The sequence below is a fragment of the Nymphalis io genome, chromosome 2 (genome assembly GCF_905147045.1).
Source record: "Nymphalis io chromosome 2, ilAglIoxx1.1, whole genome shotgun sequence".
Lineage (NCBI taxonomy): Eukaryota > Metazoa > Arthropoda > Insecta > Lepidoptera > Nymphalidae > Nymphalis > Nymphalis io.
Window position 1 is genome coordinate 8,888,365 of NC_065889.1, and position 17,166 is coordinate 8,905,530.

Genomic DNA, 17,166 nt, shown 5'->3' on the forward strand with positions numbered 1-17,166 from the left:
TGTCGAGGATGCGGAAAAAATTTTTTTTTCCAGTCTGATGGGTTATTCTAAATTATAATTAAATGAGAACATAGACTTCCCACAGTGGCGATGCAGCCCATAAGTGGACAATGGCGCCGACATCGCAATTACTAAATAAAGCTAATATCTTACTAACTATACCTTCCAACCTTCTTCGTACCACAAGAGCACTCAAATAAAAAGCATCCTATGTAGATCTGGGTAACAATATTTAAACCAGCTATCATACATGCGATTTATGAAACAAGAAAAATTAGTATTTGCTGAAAATTTAGAATCGAGATAAAGATAAAATCTGAATACAATACTATGTAAGTTTTTTTATGAGCTAGAAATTAACTTAATACAAAAGACTAGAATCAAATTCATTGAATATGACGGCCTTTGTAATGAAAACCATGAAGATATAAATCTCTCGTTACTGCATTTCAACGTTGTCTGAACGGTTTTTCCGTCAGTTTTAAAGACAGACAAAAATTACGTCAAAAGAGGACGTCGCCTATTTAATAAACCTTGATATATGTTTTATAAAATATAGATAAATATTTGTTCTAGATTGTAGGGTTTTGTGTAAATCCGTTTAAATAGGTATCACTCATTAATCTTTTATTTTCATAGGGTTCCATGGGGAACGTTTTGTTAGTGGCACTCGTAGTAAATTATTCCGTTTTGCTTAATATGACTAAAGTCAGTTGACGCTTGGTTCACTTATTAGGCATTTGAGATCTATTGAAAATGATGGCAATCCATCGACGTAAAATCACTACTTAAAATGCAACCCTACCCGAAACAGTAGTCAAAATTACATATTCGAATTTCATGTTATTTAAAAATTTATTGATAATATACATTATAGATAGTAACTACATTGTTCTTTTTTTACCTTTTAATTTGTAATGCTGGACTCAATAAATTATGTAATAAATAAGATTTATTTAATTATACTATTCAAAATATTTAAACTTATATTTCAAAATAAAAACTGTTCCGAAATAAATAAATAAAAACAAGTATTATTACTATTACATCACACTATTATATAAATAATTGTTTAGTTCATTTACCAATCTTATTAGCTTGTCGCTCCTTATCGTCGCATCTATCGCTCCATTGAATTAAATTATCAACTTATATTTTTTTAGGTAGGTGGACCGGCAAATTTGGAACCATCGCCTATAAATACTTACTATATTAATTGCATGAAGTTATATTTTGTTGCCGTTTGGCGGTACACTGTGATAAAAAAAGAATTAACAGAATATATGAGGTAAAAATAAAATATATAAATGATTCATACATGTTTATTAGGTACAATATAGCTATACACTGAAAGGGAAGCAATGATGCAAAAAATTACTAATTTATAATTAGAAAAGAGTTGATATAGATTACAGATTATTAATTTCCTAATTAGCTTTATTAACTATTCCAAATATACATAAAAAAGAATACAATAAATAAACACAAATTCAACATTGTTTATTGGTAAATATTATTTACCTTTCATATATAATGTATACAATTGACACTGTCATTTTATCTTAGATGCTATTTTTAATTCTGCAGACATTTTTTTACAAACTCCATATAATATACTAATATGACATATATGTAACATTGCACTAGTTATATCAGTACTTGGATAAGTGTTCCAACAAAATTCTATTAGAGCTAATATTAAAAATCTGATAATTATAGTGTAATTAGTAGACCATAATAAATATGGTAAGGTATGGAAATACCATGAATAAAATTGATAATGTAAACTACGAGCACATACAATGCCTATAAAATTAACTAGAAACATCGGAAGGACAAACAATTGTGACAAAATGTCAAAGTTTATACTGTAAGCCATATCATTCTCATTATTAACAATCTTCTTAGATATCTTATCGCCACTTTTTTGTGAAGACTTTTGTAGCATCATTTCAAAAGAATTAATAAATTGTTCTTGTTCCTTAGAAAGTTTTTCTTCTTTATCAATATTTGAATTTATTTTCATTTTAATGTCTTTTTTCAACTTAGACCTTCTTTCCTTATTCTTTGCCTCTATTTGCGGTTGTACTTGTTTTTGTACAAATTTCAAACGGCAATAACTTTGAAAGTATTTAATACACATGGGCACACATATTATCAAAAGCATAATATGTACAGACAACAATGTCAGATGAAAATAGACACTTTCAAATAATTTAGTGTCTAAAAATCTATAGTTAACTGTCCACGTGTGATTAAATACTCGGCCCAAGTCAAAACTACCTTTGATATATGCCATTGGATTCACTATTAAGAATGGCAATCCTAATGCTAATTGTATTATACCACATACAAATAATTGTATAATGGTATGCTTAAGTCCAAGATTAACTAAATAAAAGAAAAATAAAGCAGGAGCATACAAAAGAATGTTCATCTTTATTGAAACTGCTAAACTGTAAAAAATACTACCCAAGTACCATTTTGAATCAAGAAAGAAATTCATAGATATGTATAGGAAAAGAACAGCCACTGGATCATTAAACATACGTAGAATGTGAATAGAATGGATTCTATATGAAGTTAATATTGTAATAACAAGAACATATGGAGGCACCTTTTTAGTTTTAATATAAATTCTAAGAACAAAACTTAGTAATAAAAGATAGACCATAATAAAAAGGTGTTGGGCTAATTTTATATTTTGACCTTTATTTGTAAGAAAATAAAATATAGAATATATATACACGAAACCTGCTGGATATACTAAAGGTCCAGTATCTCCTCGAAGTTTGCTGTAATCAAGTGTTCCATTTAAAAATCCTTCGCACTCTTGCATATACGCTTTCCAATCTATTTCTGTATACGGCACTTTTTCTACTATCAATACATTGAGGATAAACTCGGCAACTATTATAAGAAAAGCCATAAAAGGGAGTTGAGCCGGATTCACCACTAATCCTTTTAAATAATTCCATGAAAACATTTTTTCATGGTTACTCTCTTGTAATCTAATTCGGCTGCCCATTTTGTACGATTCTCCAACGAAAAGAGTGTCTTAAGCCTTTGCTCTTTTAAAACAAACTATTGCTTTGAAAATTTTGATGCCGATTATTGAAAGCTATTTCTATTTCAGGATTAGGTCACCAAACCCAGACACAGCCGCATTTTTTAAACTAACAGCTGCGTGATTATTTTCTATTCTAACTTGTAACTCTTATAAGATAATTTAAAATTAAAGCTTTGACAACTACGTCAATGTCTCAAGTCAAAGAGAATTTAACCGCTACCTACGTTTGATCTCAGTCAGCAGTATCAATCTCAACCATAAACGAAGTACATAATGACTGCGTTTTATTGATTTCAAGCAGGGAGCGTAGAGGTAGAGAGTGGTATCTTTGTGTATAAAAAGTGACCCTAAAAATCTAAATTTCATACATTTTGAGGTACATTAGTCCATCGTTTCAAGCTTTAACGATGTGACTGATTACAGATTGTTAAAATGTTGATTTTCCTTTTTATTGCTTAGCCCATAAAGGCATGATGACAATTTTTCGGTATTTCGGACAAAGGATAGCAAAAAAAAAAAAACTAAAAAATAGGTACTAATAAGGTGTAATTATATCGTTAATAGAAAAGCATATTGTGTTGTTTTCGATATCGTATAAATTAACCGTATGCTTCATAAGATGTTTTGCTTGCATTTACTTTCCATTACTTCTTATATAATTCTTATGAATTTATATAAGAAAAAATTACAAGACAAGAAAATTCCGGTTACAATATTTAATCAACAATCACGATTACTTTAACTTATTTTGCAGAGCGCGCGCGAGGATGTTTTGCGGCACTTATTTTACTCACTAACTCACTTTAATTTTTTGATTACTTTCATTAGACTATAGATGTATCACACGTAGTTACACAGAAAGGATTCAACCCACAAAATTATAATTTTGAGTTATTGATGTTTGAAATTTGAGTTGTATTTGCTCATTGATATACTTGTTTGTATTTATTATTTCTGTGGTAAATAGTTGTTTAAATGTATTATTTGTTAAGCAAATGAATTTAATTTATTTTATTTTTATATTTCTTGCAATATTAAGATAAATGTGTGTTTGATCTTTTCTGGCGGCCTTAGTCGGTGAAGACCTCTCGCTGCCGAGTGTGATAAACGCCATGCTTGGTAGCGAGAGGTGCTGGTTGGAGACGGTCTCATTCTGCGAAAATGTCATGTCGCAGAAGGAGGCAGCGGAGCGGGAGCGTGACGGGAGGGCCTCCGCTGACTCGCTTCGCCGAAGAAGACCGGGGAGAAGGCGTCGGTGCTATTCGCATCTTTTCCTCCCGCCCCAAGTGTTGCCGGGGTTAGGGGGTCTTTGTACCCTGAGAACCCACTAGGATTTGGAGGCCTGCAGAGGTTGGCCAACCGTCGGGGCGTCACGGTAGTATGCGCAAGCGATCCCGTGACGCCCCTCGAAAAGGCGGTGTGGGTACCGCTCGTATTTTAGTGGGTATTCCGGCGCATACTCGGCGCCGGCGAGTCCCACATACCCTCCCTCACTTCAAGTGGGGGAAACGCGTAAATGCGTTTTTCCAGCGGAAAAAAAACGGTATAACCCTTTCTCTCGAACAGTTATTGTGTTTACGCGTTTCAAAATTAATTTTGCATCATTTAATTAGTTGAGTCGTTGGTTATTCGGGGTTTTGTTAAGAAAATAAAACAAACAATCAAGAACCGTCAATGATGGAACAAGGTTTTGTTAAGGCAAATTCTTCTAATTTGCCCAGGAGTGATTTGTTGATGTTAGGATAGTTTCTTTCATCAAATAAAGACTTTTGTTCATCTGAATTTCGAAATGTGAAAACTTCCTTGTAAGTACATTTTTATTTATCTTTAGTGTTATCATAGGTTTTTTTCTGTTAGCTATATAGTATTAGTCGCAGATGAAGAGTCTTTATATTGTTACCAGTAAGAATTTTTAAGACAATATTTCATTTAGCTTCACCAGTATTGAATTTGTGAATTTACCTATTTAAGAATACTTCTATAAATCTAAATATATTATAAACATATAATAAATCTTTATGAATCTCTGCCTCTATATATTTAAATGAAACACCTAATCTCAGGTGATTATTTTAAGCTAATAAAAACCTTGTCCATTGCCACCTTCTGTATTCGTATATTAATCTCAATTTTGTTTATTTTAGATCCTCACGACCGTCATATGGGGATGATGATGGTGTTGATATTGATGTATTTTTACACAGAGGGACCACACACCACTTGTTGGAATTCATTTTTAACCTTAGGAAATACGCAATAGTTTCTGATTTTCTTCGTTGAGTATAGACACAATACAACGTTTATTATGGAGTGACGTCACGTTCAGGCGCCATGACACCTGCGGGTGTTTTCGAGCGAAATTCAAAATAGGTAAATGAAAATGCAATTATTTGCGTAAACAGTTAGTTTATTATTGAAATAAAATTATTTTTAGTAATAGTAGACGTGTACCTACATTATAGAAGGTTATTTTAAAATCAGTCATCATGTCTACACTGTTTCGGATGACCTTTAGATTTTTCTAAATCTGTAAGTTCGTCTAGGCTTTTTAGAATTACTTCTATCCTCCATAATTTCGTTGTTTGCTATGCGCATGTCGGATGCAACCGATATACCTTCAAGGTACTTTTATAAGAAATAATTGCTGTGCTAATAATTTTCGTACTATTAGTCTCTATACCATGCACAACAGCAAAAACGCTTACTTTTTTATCATTCATTCATACACTTCATTCCTCTGTAGGATTTTATATAAATTCTCTGACTCAATTTTTGTCACATCATAGTTCTATAAAGCGATTCTGCTTTACTGTTAAAGATCTGATAAATCGCAAAGTTTCGTATGTTTTTGTTTTATAAGAGAAACTTGATTCGAAAATTCCTAACATCAAATTATAGGTGTATAATTCCCAATTATATATTTCACATGTTATATTCCTGTGATCGTTTTAATAAGGTTAAATCAATTTGTTGACTTTAGTCAATTTTAATTGAATTTGTTGCGAACCTTGTGGCGTTTTTCTTTAGTTCATCGTTACGCGATGGCAATCTCTTAAGTCTTCTATAATTACCATTGCTATAAAGTTTATCCGTTAAAATCTAAAATGATTGTTTTCAATTACATGGTTTACAGCCTCAATTACTCTTGACCTAAAATACTTCGCTTTGTGGGTCATGTAAATAGAGTAATAAATGTTACTTACACCTTACATACTTTTAACTTTTGTGTAATCTCTTCGTCAGTTTTACATGAAGAAGCAAAGCATTAAAACCTTTTGATAGCAAGTGATAAAATTGACGTGATAAGAATTTCAGGAAAGGATAATTTAATGAGCTAACGATAAGTAAACAATGTAATCATACAGCATACTATGCTATTAAATAAACACTAAAACATTTAAACGTTGAGTCTAACTAAGATTTTATCATTTGTTCCAAATAATTGACTTCATAATACCAATAATGAAATATCAAGTATTTTCTGATATATTATTAGTTTTCGCTTTTGCAGTCACAATTAGTGGCGATAAAGCATTACGTGAGTAATTTGTTTTACGTGATTTGACTAATTTATGTAGGGTTTGTAATATTTTCTAAACAAAACAGTAATTTATATCATATGTATCGATAACCTTTATTAAGTACTTAGTTGCACTGATACTTATAAAACATTATTCATTTAATTAGCAAATAATAATCTCGAAGAACAAGTACTAACACTGTTTAATAAATGGCAAAAGGGAAAAGTGCATACAGGATTGTTTCAACTGCCATCTTTAAAGTCTATTAGCATAGAAAAAATCCAGGAGAATTATTATGAAGAAATGGGAATTAAGTAAGATTTATGTGATTATTTTAAGTTATATCGTAGGTTTCATATAACACGATGAAAGTCTAATCCCTAGGTGAGTTTAAATTCGAGCTCTTTTTTACAGTTTTTGCTTGTGTGGAATCCATATGTGTAATAGTAAATTAACGTGTAAAACAATTTCATAAAATTAATTTAGTCAAGTAATTATGTTCCTAAATGCACAAATATAAATCATAAGAATAGGAAAATCAAATTAAGTAACTTTATTAAAGAAAGGAAGATTATGTATACATGAATAGCATGAACAACTGTATTTTGAAATCTATAACGTGGCATACCACAAAAATATATTGATAGTTAACTTCGAGAAACGTAAAAAAAAGCTGAAAAAAAGTATATTTTTATTTTGTTTTAAGCCTGGTTTATCATTTTATGTCATTTGAAAAAATAAAGGATTTAGAATATTTATCTTGCATTTATTTTTGTTTTTGCGCAGCTTTAATTTATTTTAATTAATGCAAGAAAATAAATGATTTTCGTGACAACTAGGTACAATATTAAGTTTATTCAAAATGATTTTTGTAATTATTTCTACATAAATATAAGTTTATGTTTTTTTCCAACCATTTGTTAATATCCAAAACAAATGGGTCTAAAATGTATCCTATTGGTATGCCCACTTCAGATCTAGAAGAGTTCCGTCTTGCAATGAACCTTTTGAATTTTTTAGCTTAGGTTTGAAACAATAAGATCAAGCAGTTTCCTAACATATCATTTTATATGAAATCCATTAAAGGGAAAATGTAAGAATGAATTAAAAACATTATTTTCTATTCTTTACGCCAGAATATTATATGCAATTGGAAAAATGAAGTTAACGGGACTTGATAATTTTTCTGTTGAGGCACTGGATATAGCACAAACAAAGAATAATTTAATTATTTCTGCCACAGTTTTAATTCCAAAATTGACCCTTTATTCAGGTAGGCAATGTATATAAATTTTTACATCTTATCTTCATTTTCAAAATATTATTTTTTTTTATTTGTAGTTATATTTATCTTGTTACATATCATCGTTTGTATTATATTGTTTAGAAATATTATTTTTTTAGATACTTATACACTAGTTGGACGTGCCTACTACGTGTATTCATTGAAAGGAAATGGTGCAATGACGTAAGACTTAACTGTACTTAGAGCAGTTACACCTCAGACTTCACAATAACTTTCAAAGAGTACTTTGAAAGTTTTTGTGTAGGTTTTATAATAATATGAGGTTTCATTTCTTTTAGGATAGTATCACGAAATAATGTGGTTTCAATCAATATTGTTTTTAATAACGTTGATGATATTTATACATCGGTATCAAATTTTTCACTAAAATACAGTACTAGCATAGTTGAAGTAAGTTGTACCTCTAGTTACTTTTACTAACTTTACTGACAATTTATATAATATAATCTTAATAATAACCAACAAAGTCTTCAAATTTTGTAACATAACAACATTGTTAATAACAAAAAACACAAAATTTGTCAATGTTTATCTGTATTATACTCATTAAAATTGTTTATACCTTTTTAGGTTAATTTAGAGAACAGTTCTTGGCCTATAAACGAAGTGCTCAATAGTGAAGGTGTTAACATTTTGAAGAGTTATCACGAAAACATAAGCGATATAGTGAGAGACTACGTTGTGCCAAATGCTAATGAGTATTTGTCTCGCGTCACATTTAAAGACTTTTTAAATATAATCACTTATATCGGTACCAAGTCTTATGTGATCGAAAAAATGGAGAAATAAAAATTATATAATTGTCTAATAAATGAATTTATTAAAAATTATTAAAAATTAAAATCTTGTAAGTAGTGAAATAAACGGAAGAAATTTATTATTTAAAACAAACAAAAACAAAATAAATGTTTAAGTATTGCGTAGTTCCTTAGATCATTTACCATCTGGTGCCCCAAATGCCCGTACCTACTCAAAGCACCGTATTCAAAGCGGGTTTCAAATGTCAATCGGGTGCTTGAAATAAAAAAGCGCAAAGATAATGACGATTCATTAATTAATTTTATTATTAGACAGCCAATTTTCGGATCGGTTGGAAAAATTGACAAACCACTATAAGAAATACATACCTTTGCATTTTTATTTTGTATTATAACGGTCTATGAATTTCAAAAGTATTTTAGGACTTCCCTGAGAAATAACATCAAAGGGCGTGGTAGAGAGCCAGGCTAAAAATTTCCGCTTACATCTACAAACATCAAAAAAATTTAGGCAACATGTACTAATTTAAGTTTTAGAATGGTTTTTCACATTATACCATTTGTATTTTATTATTTATAATAGTAAATTTTCTGTCTTATTGATGTTAAAAAAATAATTGTTTCTTTTACAAATGATATGTTAATAACATAAATTAACAATATTATGTGTAAATAGTTGCATTAGGGTTTTTTAAAAACACGTGCTAATTTAAAAACTGCCATTTTGCCGTAGGATAGAAAGGTAACTTTATTAATTCATTATTGACGCGACTTGTTGAATGAGTTCATTTGTGTAATTTGGATTTTTAAGAGTAATTGAGTGAGTAATTTATATGATTTTATGTTCTATTTTTAAAAAGATTAATTCGAGGTTTTTATAAAATCATTTTATTTCTGAATGCTAAATATATAATATAATTTGTAAAAGTAAAGTATAGTTTATATTTTTTAAATACACCGTACATCGAGCTTAAGCCAAAAATATTGTGTTTCTAAGATAATTACTGTGTACCTGGTAACACTGACTTATTCTTATTAATCAATTGACATTTGTCATTGTCAAGTAACAAACAACGGTAACGCAGCGTTATACTTGGCTGTAATTTTTGAATAATATAAACTAAAGGCTTCATTACCTAAGGTTTACACTAGATTTTTAAAAGTTTTTAGAATATGAGATAACGATTAATCTTATAACAAGGGAATTTGTAAAATTCTGAATATGGCTGGAAATTTTTGGCAAAGTTCACATCATCAACAATGGATACTGGATAAACAAGATCTAGTTCGAGATCGTCAACTTGATTTAGCAAAGCTATCCGAAGAAGAATATCAAAAAATATTTAACTTCTTTGCGAGCATTATACAAGTATTAGGCGAGCAATTAAAACTACGGCAGCAAGTAATTGCTACTGCCACTGTGTATTTCAAGCGCTTCTATGCAAGGAACTCGTTAAAATGTATAGATCCATTACTTTTAGCTCCGACCTGTGTATTTCTAGCATCTAAGGTTGAGGAATTTGGTGTTATATCCAATTCACGACTGATAACAACATGTCAAACTGTAATTAAGAACAAATTCAGCTATGCATATGGACAGCAAGAATTTCCATATAGAACTAATCATATACTGGAATGTGAATTCTATTTACTGGAGAATTTAGATTGTTGCCTTATTGTTTTCCAACCATATAGACCTCTTTTACTATTTGTACAAGATATAGGACAAGATGATCAACTCCTTACATATGCCTGGAGGATTGTTAATGATTCTCTGAGAACTGATGTTAGCTTATTGTACCCTCCATATCAGGTAATCCATTTGTGTATAAAATGTGTTACACTTGAATAAGTTTGTTAACTTTAAAAACCAATTTATTTCTTATTATTTTCATTTTATATATTATATTTTTTGTTTTATAACTCATTTTCATCTAGATTGCAATTGGAGCTCTTCACATAGCATGTGTCATGCTCGGAAAAGAGAATTTGAAACCCTGGTTTGCTGAATTAAATGTGGATATGGATAAAGTAAGATATTGACATGGTTTACCTGAGATATAATACATGTTCAGTACCAAAAGTTTTTATTAATTGTCATTTAATATTACAGATACAAGAAATAGTAAGATCAATAATTAATTTATATGAAATGTGGAAGAGTTATGATGAGAAAAAAGAAATTCAAAGTCTTCTAGGAAAAATGCCAAAGCCTTGTCCAGCTCCCCAAAGATAATACTACTATATAATGAAATCAATTATTTTTATTGTATCTGTATTACTCGATAAAGAATTAACTATTTTATAAATATGATTTATTTATCCTTAATCAAAATTTATAATATTAGAACTCTCACAAGTTATGGTTTATTTAAAAAAATAATGGTCCATGATTACTTTAATACACTTTAACATCATTGGCTTCCCGCAATAATTCATTAATTGCAAAAAGTCATGAGGTGCATTAATTAACAGATTAATTTGTCTCAATATGGTTTGTGTCATGCACACATAAATTTTTCTATAGTTTGTACATAGTATACAGGGTTACAGGGTAATATGTCACGATCCTTTTAAAGGGTTATAGTTCAGGACAATAGCTATCAAATGACCCCCAAAATGCTTATGCAAAAGTGTATCGTTTTCGAGTTATTAATTTTTTAATATTTTTTTTATTTAAAGGATGTTTAAGATTCTAAAATTCAATAAAAAAAAAATCAACGTATTTTCCCTATTTTTTTTTGTATTTCTTGCTAGGGTACATCCTAGTTAATAATAACCAGTTATAAAACAAAAACAATCTTCAAGCATTTTTAAATTACAGATCCAAAACTGTACAACTTTTCGATTTTTAATTTTGATTCTTTAAGTTACTCGCAATTTTTTTGTAAAAATCACTATGGCTCTTATCGTGCGGATCATTTTAAAAACATCTGCGTTTCCTTAGCTATCCATCGGTACATAAAAAGTACAGTAACAATCATAAACTCAGGAGAAAATTAGATAACAAAGAGACCAGGTAGGAAATTCTAAGAAATGCTATTGTTAAGAAATTAAATCTGGATCAAAGACAAAAGGACCTCAATGCAAAGTAGTTAAAGATTATTTTTAATAGGGGTAATAGGTAAAAAAGGAGAGATAAACCAGAGCTGTCATTGCAATTTTGAATTTAAATCAAAAACAAAATACTTAATCTTTTTAGTTACTCCATACTTTCGAAATTACACTGTTTATTATTCATAATTCGTGTTCAAAATGAGATCCCCTATTTCGTATACAAATACGCATTCTTTTTCTTAATTCACTTTTTACTACAACACTACTCAAGCTATGTCGAATAGAATTTGCAGCATTCATTATTCTTGTTTTGAGTTCTTCAAAGTTGGCTGTACGTACATATATACCTGTACGACCTTCAGGGAGTACCTGTCGGAAAGTTTTAGGACAAGGTACGCTACCCGGTTCGACACACTACTGATTTCCACAATGCTGCTAATGAGATCCTTTTTGACTAGAAAACCGACACCACCCTGGGAGAGGTTATCACCTTCGCGGAAGTAGAGTAAGTTACCGGACTCTAGAGTTATCGTGTCCTCCCCCTGTCTTCGGACTTCAGATAACCCCAGTATATGCCAGTTTATATGACTTAACTCTACTTCTAATTCGGCGAGGTGATGGTCCAGCCTCATCGAGCGTCCATTATACGTTGCCATTTTCAGTCGCTTTATACGGTAGCCTGCCGTGAACCGGTGATTCTTAGCACCCCCTGCCCTGCCGATACCGCGACCGCTACCTTGGTCGGGCCTAGCGGGCTTGCCGGTAACTGGGGGCCTTTTTTTGGGCGCATCTGCCATTTAGGGAGGGGTTTGCCCATACTCGCCGCGCTGGGCAGGCGTGTTGGCGAGCGCAGTAGGGGTTAAGATGTTTATGGGAGGGGGGACGCTGCTGCCCATCCCCCCTTTTCCCCGTCCCTCAGTCGCCTCTTACGACACCCACGGGATGAGATTGGGGGAGTACTATTCTAAACCGGTACTCCACGGCACGACTTTTGTTTTATAACTGGTTATTATTAACTAGGATGTACCCTAGCAAGAAATACAAAAAAAAATAGGGAAAATACGTTGATTTTTTTTTTATTGAATTTTACAATCTTAAACATCCTTTAAATAAAAAAAATATTAAAAAAATAATAACTCGAAAACGATACACTTTTGCATAAGCATTTTGGGGGTCATTTGATAGCTATTGTCCTGAACTATAACCCTTTAAAAGGATCGTGACATATTACCCTGTAACCCTGTATAGATAATTAAAATTCATTTGTATTTTTTTCTTAAGTTACAATTTCCCCACAGACATCTATATCTGTGTCTGACATGGTTTTACCTTATTTATTAATTTATATAACATATTTGCTGCCATTTTAAAATTACAAAAACTAAATAATTATAATATCATACTTATGGTCAATGGCAACTTTTATTTATTTTATATTAAGTAATAGTCTAAATACTAATAAGTATGTAACATGCTAAATTCCTATTTATACAATATATTATATATGTTTTGTTATTCATATAAGCACTTGTAAGAGTATAGAAAGTAGCTGTGAACACTGCAGCATATAATTTGCAATTTCACGGTCTTAGCAAAAAAACGCCTCGGTTATCTTTAGCCCTTTTTTATTGTCATTTTAATATTATAATCCCTTATCTCGCTTGCTCAGCAGCCTATGCCTACCGAATGAAAAGGGCGGTTGCGTCGTCAATTGTGTCTGAGTAGCAAGTACAACTTCTGTGACACAATACTGTAACAATTGTATGAGAAATAATACTATGGATTTGCAAATTACTGGTGGTAGGGCTTTGTGCAAGCTCGTCTGGGTAGGTACCACCCACTCATCAGATATTCTACCGCAAAATAGCAATACCTGATATTGTTGTATTCCGGTTTGAAGGGTGAGTGAGCCAGTGTAATTACAGGCACAAGGGACATAAAATCTTAGTTCCCAAGGTTGGTGGCGCATTGGCTATAAGCGATGGTTGACATTTCTTACAATGCCAATGTCTATGGGCGTTTGGTGACTACTTACCATCAGGTGGCCCATAAACTCGTCCACCTTCCTATTCTATAAAAAAAAAACCCCGTACATATGCCGTACCCTTCGTCTTTGAGCTATACTTATGTATTGTTTGGTAGGTACTATTATTAATTATGTAAATAAATAATGAATAAGAATTAATTAAGACACTCAGAGATTTTTTGCTGTGAACCAACAACATAATAATAACAATTAAATACAATCATTTATTAATAACTGGTTTTACATATATACATATTAACAGGCTTATTTATCAATCATACCTGCATCGCCATCCATGAGGATTTATATTAAATAGGTACCTACAGGGGTGGATTTCCCTACAGTCTGAGTAGGCCCGGGCGTATGACGGCAAAATTTAGGGAGCGCCAAAATTAAGAGAAATTTTTAGTAGTCGCATCTAAAATATGTGTCCATAGAATGTCACAAAAACATTATCTGTTTGCAGATTTTTCGATAATTGATAAATTCAACTAGGGGGCGGCAACCTTTCATCGGCCTAGGGCAATCAAGGTATAAAATCCGCCGCTGATTAAGCATGCTGCGATTAGATCATATAATACGGAGTTTAACTAACACTACTATCTACTTATACAATTTACTGATCCAGCTGAAACTTTACAACAGCGGTTTATAAATATACAGTCTAGTTTGTCAGCAATCATGTTAGTAATTTTGTTGGAGCTGGCCTGGACATGAAGAGCATTGTATGATTTTAATGTATAATTAGCCCACAAACTACATGTATAAAAAGAGGTACAGTAAGCGCGGAATAAAATAAATTTTAAAAATACCTAAAAAAACTAAGTAAATGAAAAATGTAAACCTACTGTTTAATACAATAACAGTTTTAAATATTTTTCGAATAAAATAAATATTTTATTGTAATTATCTTTTGAGGCGCATTAAATGTTGATGAAAAAACAATGAAATCGTAGGTGTATTTAAATATTTTAATGCTCGTAAAATTCTGACTGTTATTTCAATTATTTAAATGAACGTTTGATAGGCTTACATAAACTTAAACCAATTACTTGATTTGGTAATGGGTTATTTTTTATTTGGTGTACCTTTGAGTTCCCCCCATTATTTGCAAAAATGTTGCTGAAATAATAAAGGTATAGTAGTAGATATATTGTCAATAATTAATCCCTTACTTATTATACTTTATTGGTTTATTTGAGAACAGGATGTTTCTGTCGCTATTATAAATTGTACTTTTGAATTAATTGTATATTTTTTAAGTAGGTAGCCTATTACCAAAAAATAATTTCAGAAACATTTTTAATTTTAATTTCAAGGAACTCTACTGCCTTCGCAGCTTAACGCGACGTTAAATGAATCAATATATTATACAAATATGTTCAGTAAAAAAATGTTGAGAAAACATTGAAGGTATAATGAAAATCCTACAGCTCGAGTACATTTGCTAGTGTATCAATTGTCTCTTTTCCTTTAACAATTACCAAAACTGCTTATTGTATAACTGATACGATCATAACACTCTACTCGTATTCACACCAAAACATTTTACCTTATAAAACAGCACAGTGTCTATGATTTGTTACTTTTTGAGACACAACTTGAATTATATTGTGCAAAGAAAGCGAAGAGTAAATTAAATTGTATTGGGACATCATAGCTCTCTACCCGTAACAGTCCGTTTCTATCGTATACTGAACATTATCTCTTTTTATTTTTTGTTTACATAACTTTAATAGCACTCTTAGTTGGTCTACTAATATACTGAAGTCTACCTATTTTAAATTCTATTAATACCACATTAAGTTGTTTTAACGGGCTAAGAAATGTTCGTCCCATTAAAAACAAAATTTCATTAGTTCATACAATCATATAGTTAAGGACAAAATGAATATATCCTAATTTCTAAATAAGTTTAATCAATCTTGTTAATATTTGTATTTTGAGCCTCTAAAAATACTATTATTTCTCTTCTTTTCTTTCTAAGTTCATCTATTACCAAATTTATAACTTTGCTTTTATAATTAACTCATTTACTGTGAATAAATGAAACATATCGCATTGTATGTAATTCTTTATTTTCAATATTTGTTAAAGTGATTTTTGATATCTTAAAAAGTTAAGTTAGCTTAAAAAGTTGGCTGGCATATAACATAATAAGTGTTATTAAAACAAATATTTGAAAACTTGTCCTAAAATCAATGTTAGTCAATGGTACCCTTAAAGGAAATGCAAAGTTGAGGTATTTAAGTTAAGCCGTAAGGCTAGTTCTGTCAGTTTCATTTTGTAATTTATTCAACATTACACAGCGAAATGTTCTACATCTACTTGACTTTACTTTTTGGAGTCCTCGCGCAGGAGTCATTCGTTACAAGGTAAGGTGTACAAGAATAATATAACACAATAATTATTCAATGTATTATAAAAACTAAAACAAAATTACTTATTTTTTTAATTTGTGTGTAGTTAATTGTCGTTGTATGTAATAAAGTATATTGTATATATAATACGAAAAAGTATTTTTATCTTTTACAAACGTTATATTTTTTTAGTACATCGGTGTTAGACGATGTCCCTAATGGCAATTGTTCTTGCGGAGGATTTGATACATTTACTCCGGACCAGGACAGTGAACCACTTTTATCTCAGACACCAATGTCTGTAAAATGCAATGAAGAAGGTGCCTCAACTTGCAAAAGTCTTTGTCTTGCTCTGGCTACCGCTACAAAAGCCAAAGGACCCGAGATTTTATGTGCCAGACTTAAAGATGTTAATGAGATAAAGGTATGATTTTGGTACATAATTAAATTATTTTTATTCGAAACTTTTATTCTTTAATATCAGATTTATATGATCAGTTACATAACTGATCATATAATTTGTCAGTTGTGTTTTAAAAATACATTTACAACAGACATTTTTTTTAAATAAATGATAAGTTTGTATAAATTATTTCTTATTTTCTATTCAGCCAAACAACAACAAAAATTTATTAAATGTAATATCCACAAGAATCTTGTCAATTTCGCGTGACTACTATGTCAAAAAAAGGAATAAGGTGAACCGATAATAGCCAAAAAAAAATATTTTCCATTATTTAAATAGAAGTTTGTATAATCGAAGTCACGTGCAATTTGTATTTTTTCAGCTTTCTGCATTTTACAAGATTTGCGAAAGGCCGTGGTATTACGCAGAAATGACAGCAGAGGAACCTCTTTGTTGTGAAAATTCAAAAGTTAAAGTTTGTTCTTCAGTCGAAGACATCACTGTTGCTGCGAACGCAGAAGCAAAACTATAGTTCGCTATTTATTATAATTACAAAACATAATGATTAAATGAACATTACTCTTATTGATTTATTATATTACGCATGGTAAAAGGTTATAGCGATTAGTACGCATTTGGAGTCTAGATTTCAATCTACTCTT

General features: G+C 30.8%; 4 protein-coding genes across 5 annotated transcripts; 3 read left to right on the forward strand and 1 right to left on the reverse strand.

Annotated features, from left to right (window-relative positions):
• Positions 1 to 1,331: 1,331 nt before the first annotated feature.
• LOC126777907 (lethal(2)neighbour of Tid protein) lies at positions 1,332 to 3,278 on the reverse strand. The gene has a single exon (XM_050501210.1). The coding sequence runs from the start codon at positions 3,026 to 3,028 to the stop codon at positions 1,553 to 1,555; it is 1,476 nt and encodes a 491-aa protein (XP_050357167.1). The 5' UTR covers positions 3,029 to 3,278; the 3' UTR covers positions 1,332 to 1,552.
• A 3,212-nt stretch (positions 3,279 to 6,490) lies between these two features.
• Positions 6,491 to 8,820, forward strand: LOC126775970 (uncharacterized). 2 transcript variants are annotated; one of them, XM_050498211.1, is made up of 6 exons: positions 6,491 to 6,608; positions 6,758 to 6,905; positions 7,728 to 7,864; positions 7,996 to 8,059; positions 8,176 to 8,287; positions 8,468 to 8,820. In XM_050498211.1, exons 1-6 carry the CDS (start codon positions 6,533 to 6,535, stop codon positions 8,684 to 8,686), a joined length of 756 nt encoding a protein of 251 aa, XP_050354168.1. In that variant the 5' UTR covers positions 6,491 to 6,532; the 3' UTR covers positions 8,687 to 8,820. The 2 variants fall into 2 exon arrangements, with proteins under 2 accessions (XP_050354168.1, XP_050354176.1); XM_050498219.1 differs by lacking the exon at positions 6,758 to 6,905 and having other exon boundaries at positions 6,552 to 6,608.
• An 803-nt stretch (positions 8,821 to 9,623) lies between these two features.
• LOC126775852 (cyclin-C) lies at positions 9,624 to 10,959 on the forward strand. The gene is made up of 3 exons (XM_050497994.1): positions 9,624 to 10,468; positions 10,594 to 10,686; positions 10,769 to 10,959. Exons 1-3 carry the CDS (start codon positions 9,878 to 9,880, stop codon positions 10,889 to 10,891), a joined length of 807 nt encoding a protein of 268 aa, XP_050353951.1. The 5' UTR covers positions 9,624 to 9,877; the 3' UTR covers positions 10,892 to 10,959.
• Positions 10,960 to 15,808: 4,849 nt separating this feature from the next.
• Positions 15,809 to 17,117, forward strand: LOC126776187 (uncharacterized). Its single transcript, XM_050498491.1, has 3 exons — positions 15,809 to 16,113; positions 16,291 to 16,522; positions 16,887 to 17,117. The coding sequence occupies exons 1-3, from the start codon at positions 16,052 to 16,054 to the stop codon at positions 17,034 to 17,036; spliced, it is 444 nt and encodes a 147-aa protein (XP_050354448.1). The 5' UTR covers positions 15,809 to 16,051; the 3' UTR covers positions 17,037 to 17,117.
• The last annotated feature ends 49 nt before the right edge of the window (positions 17,118 to 17,166 follow it).

Excerpts from the sequence above, each read along its gene's own strand:
- LOC126776187 (XM_050498491.1), top strand. The coding sequence starts at position 16,052 with ATGTTCTACATCTACTTGACTTTACTTTTTGGAGTCCTCGCGCAGGAG. Across the intron at positions 16,114-16,290 it reads CAGGAGTCATTCGTTACAAG|TACATCGGTGTTAGACGATG; the intron begins GTAAGGTGTACA and ends ATATTTTTTTAG. Across the intron at positions 16,523-16,886 it reads AAGATGTTAATGAGATAAAG|CTTTCTGCATTTTACAAGAT; the intron begins GTATGATTTTGG and ends GTATTTTTTCAG.
- LOC126775970 (XM_050498211.1), top strand. The coding sequence starts at position 6,533 with ATGAAATATCAAGTATTTTCTGATATATTATTAGTTTTCGCTTTTGCA. Across the intron at positions 7,865-7,995 it reads AAAATTGACCCTTTATTCAG|ATACTTATACACTAGTTGGA; the intron begins GTAGGCAATGTA and ends TTATTTTTTTAG. Across the intron at positions 8,060-8,175 it reads AAAGGAAATGGTGCAATGAC|GATAGTATCACGAAATAATG; the intron begins GTAAGACTTAAC and ends CATTTCTTTTAG.
- LOC126775852 (XM_050497994.1), top strand. The coding sequence starts at position 9,878 with ATGGCTGGAAATTTTTGGCAAAGTTCACATCATCAACAATGGATACTG. Across the intron at positions 10,469-10,593 it reads TATTGTACCCTCCATATCAG|ATTGCAATTGGAGCTCTTCA; the intron begins GTAATCCATTTG and ends ATTTTCATCTAG. Across the intron at positions 10,687-10,768 it reads TAAATGTGGATATGGATAAA|ATACAAGAAATAGTAAGATC; the intron begins GTAAGATATTGA and ends TTAATATTACAG.
- LOC126777907 (XM_050501210.1), bottom strand. The coding sequence starts at position 3,028 with ATGGGCAGCCGAATTAGATTACAAGAGAGTAACCATGAAAAAATGTTT.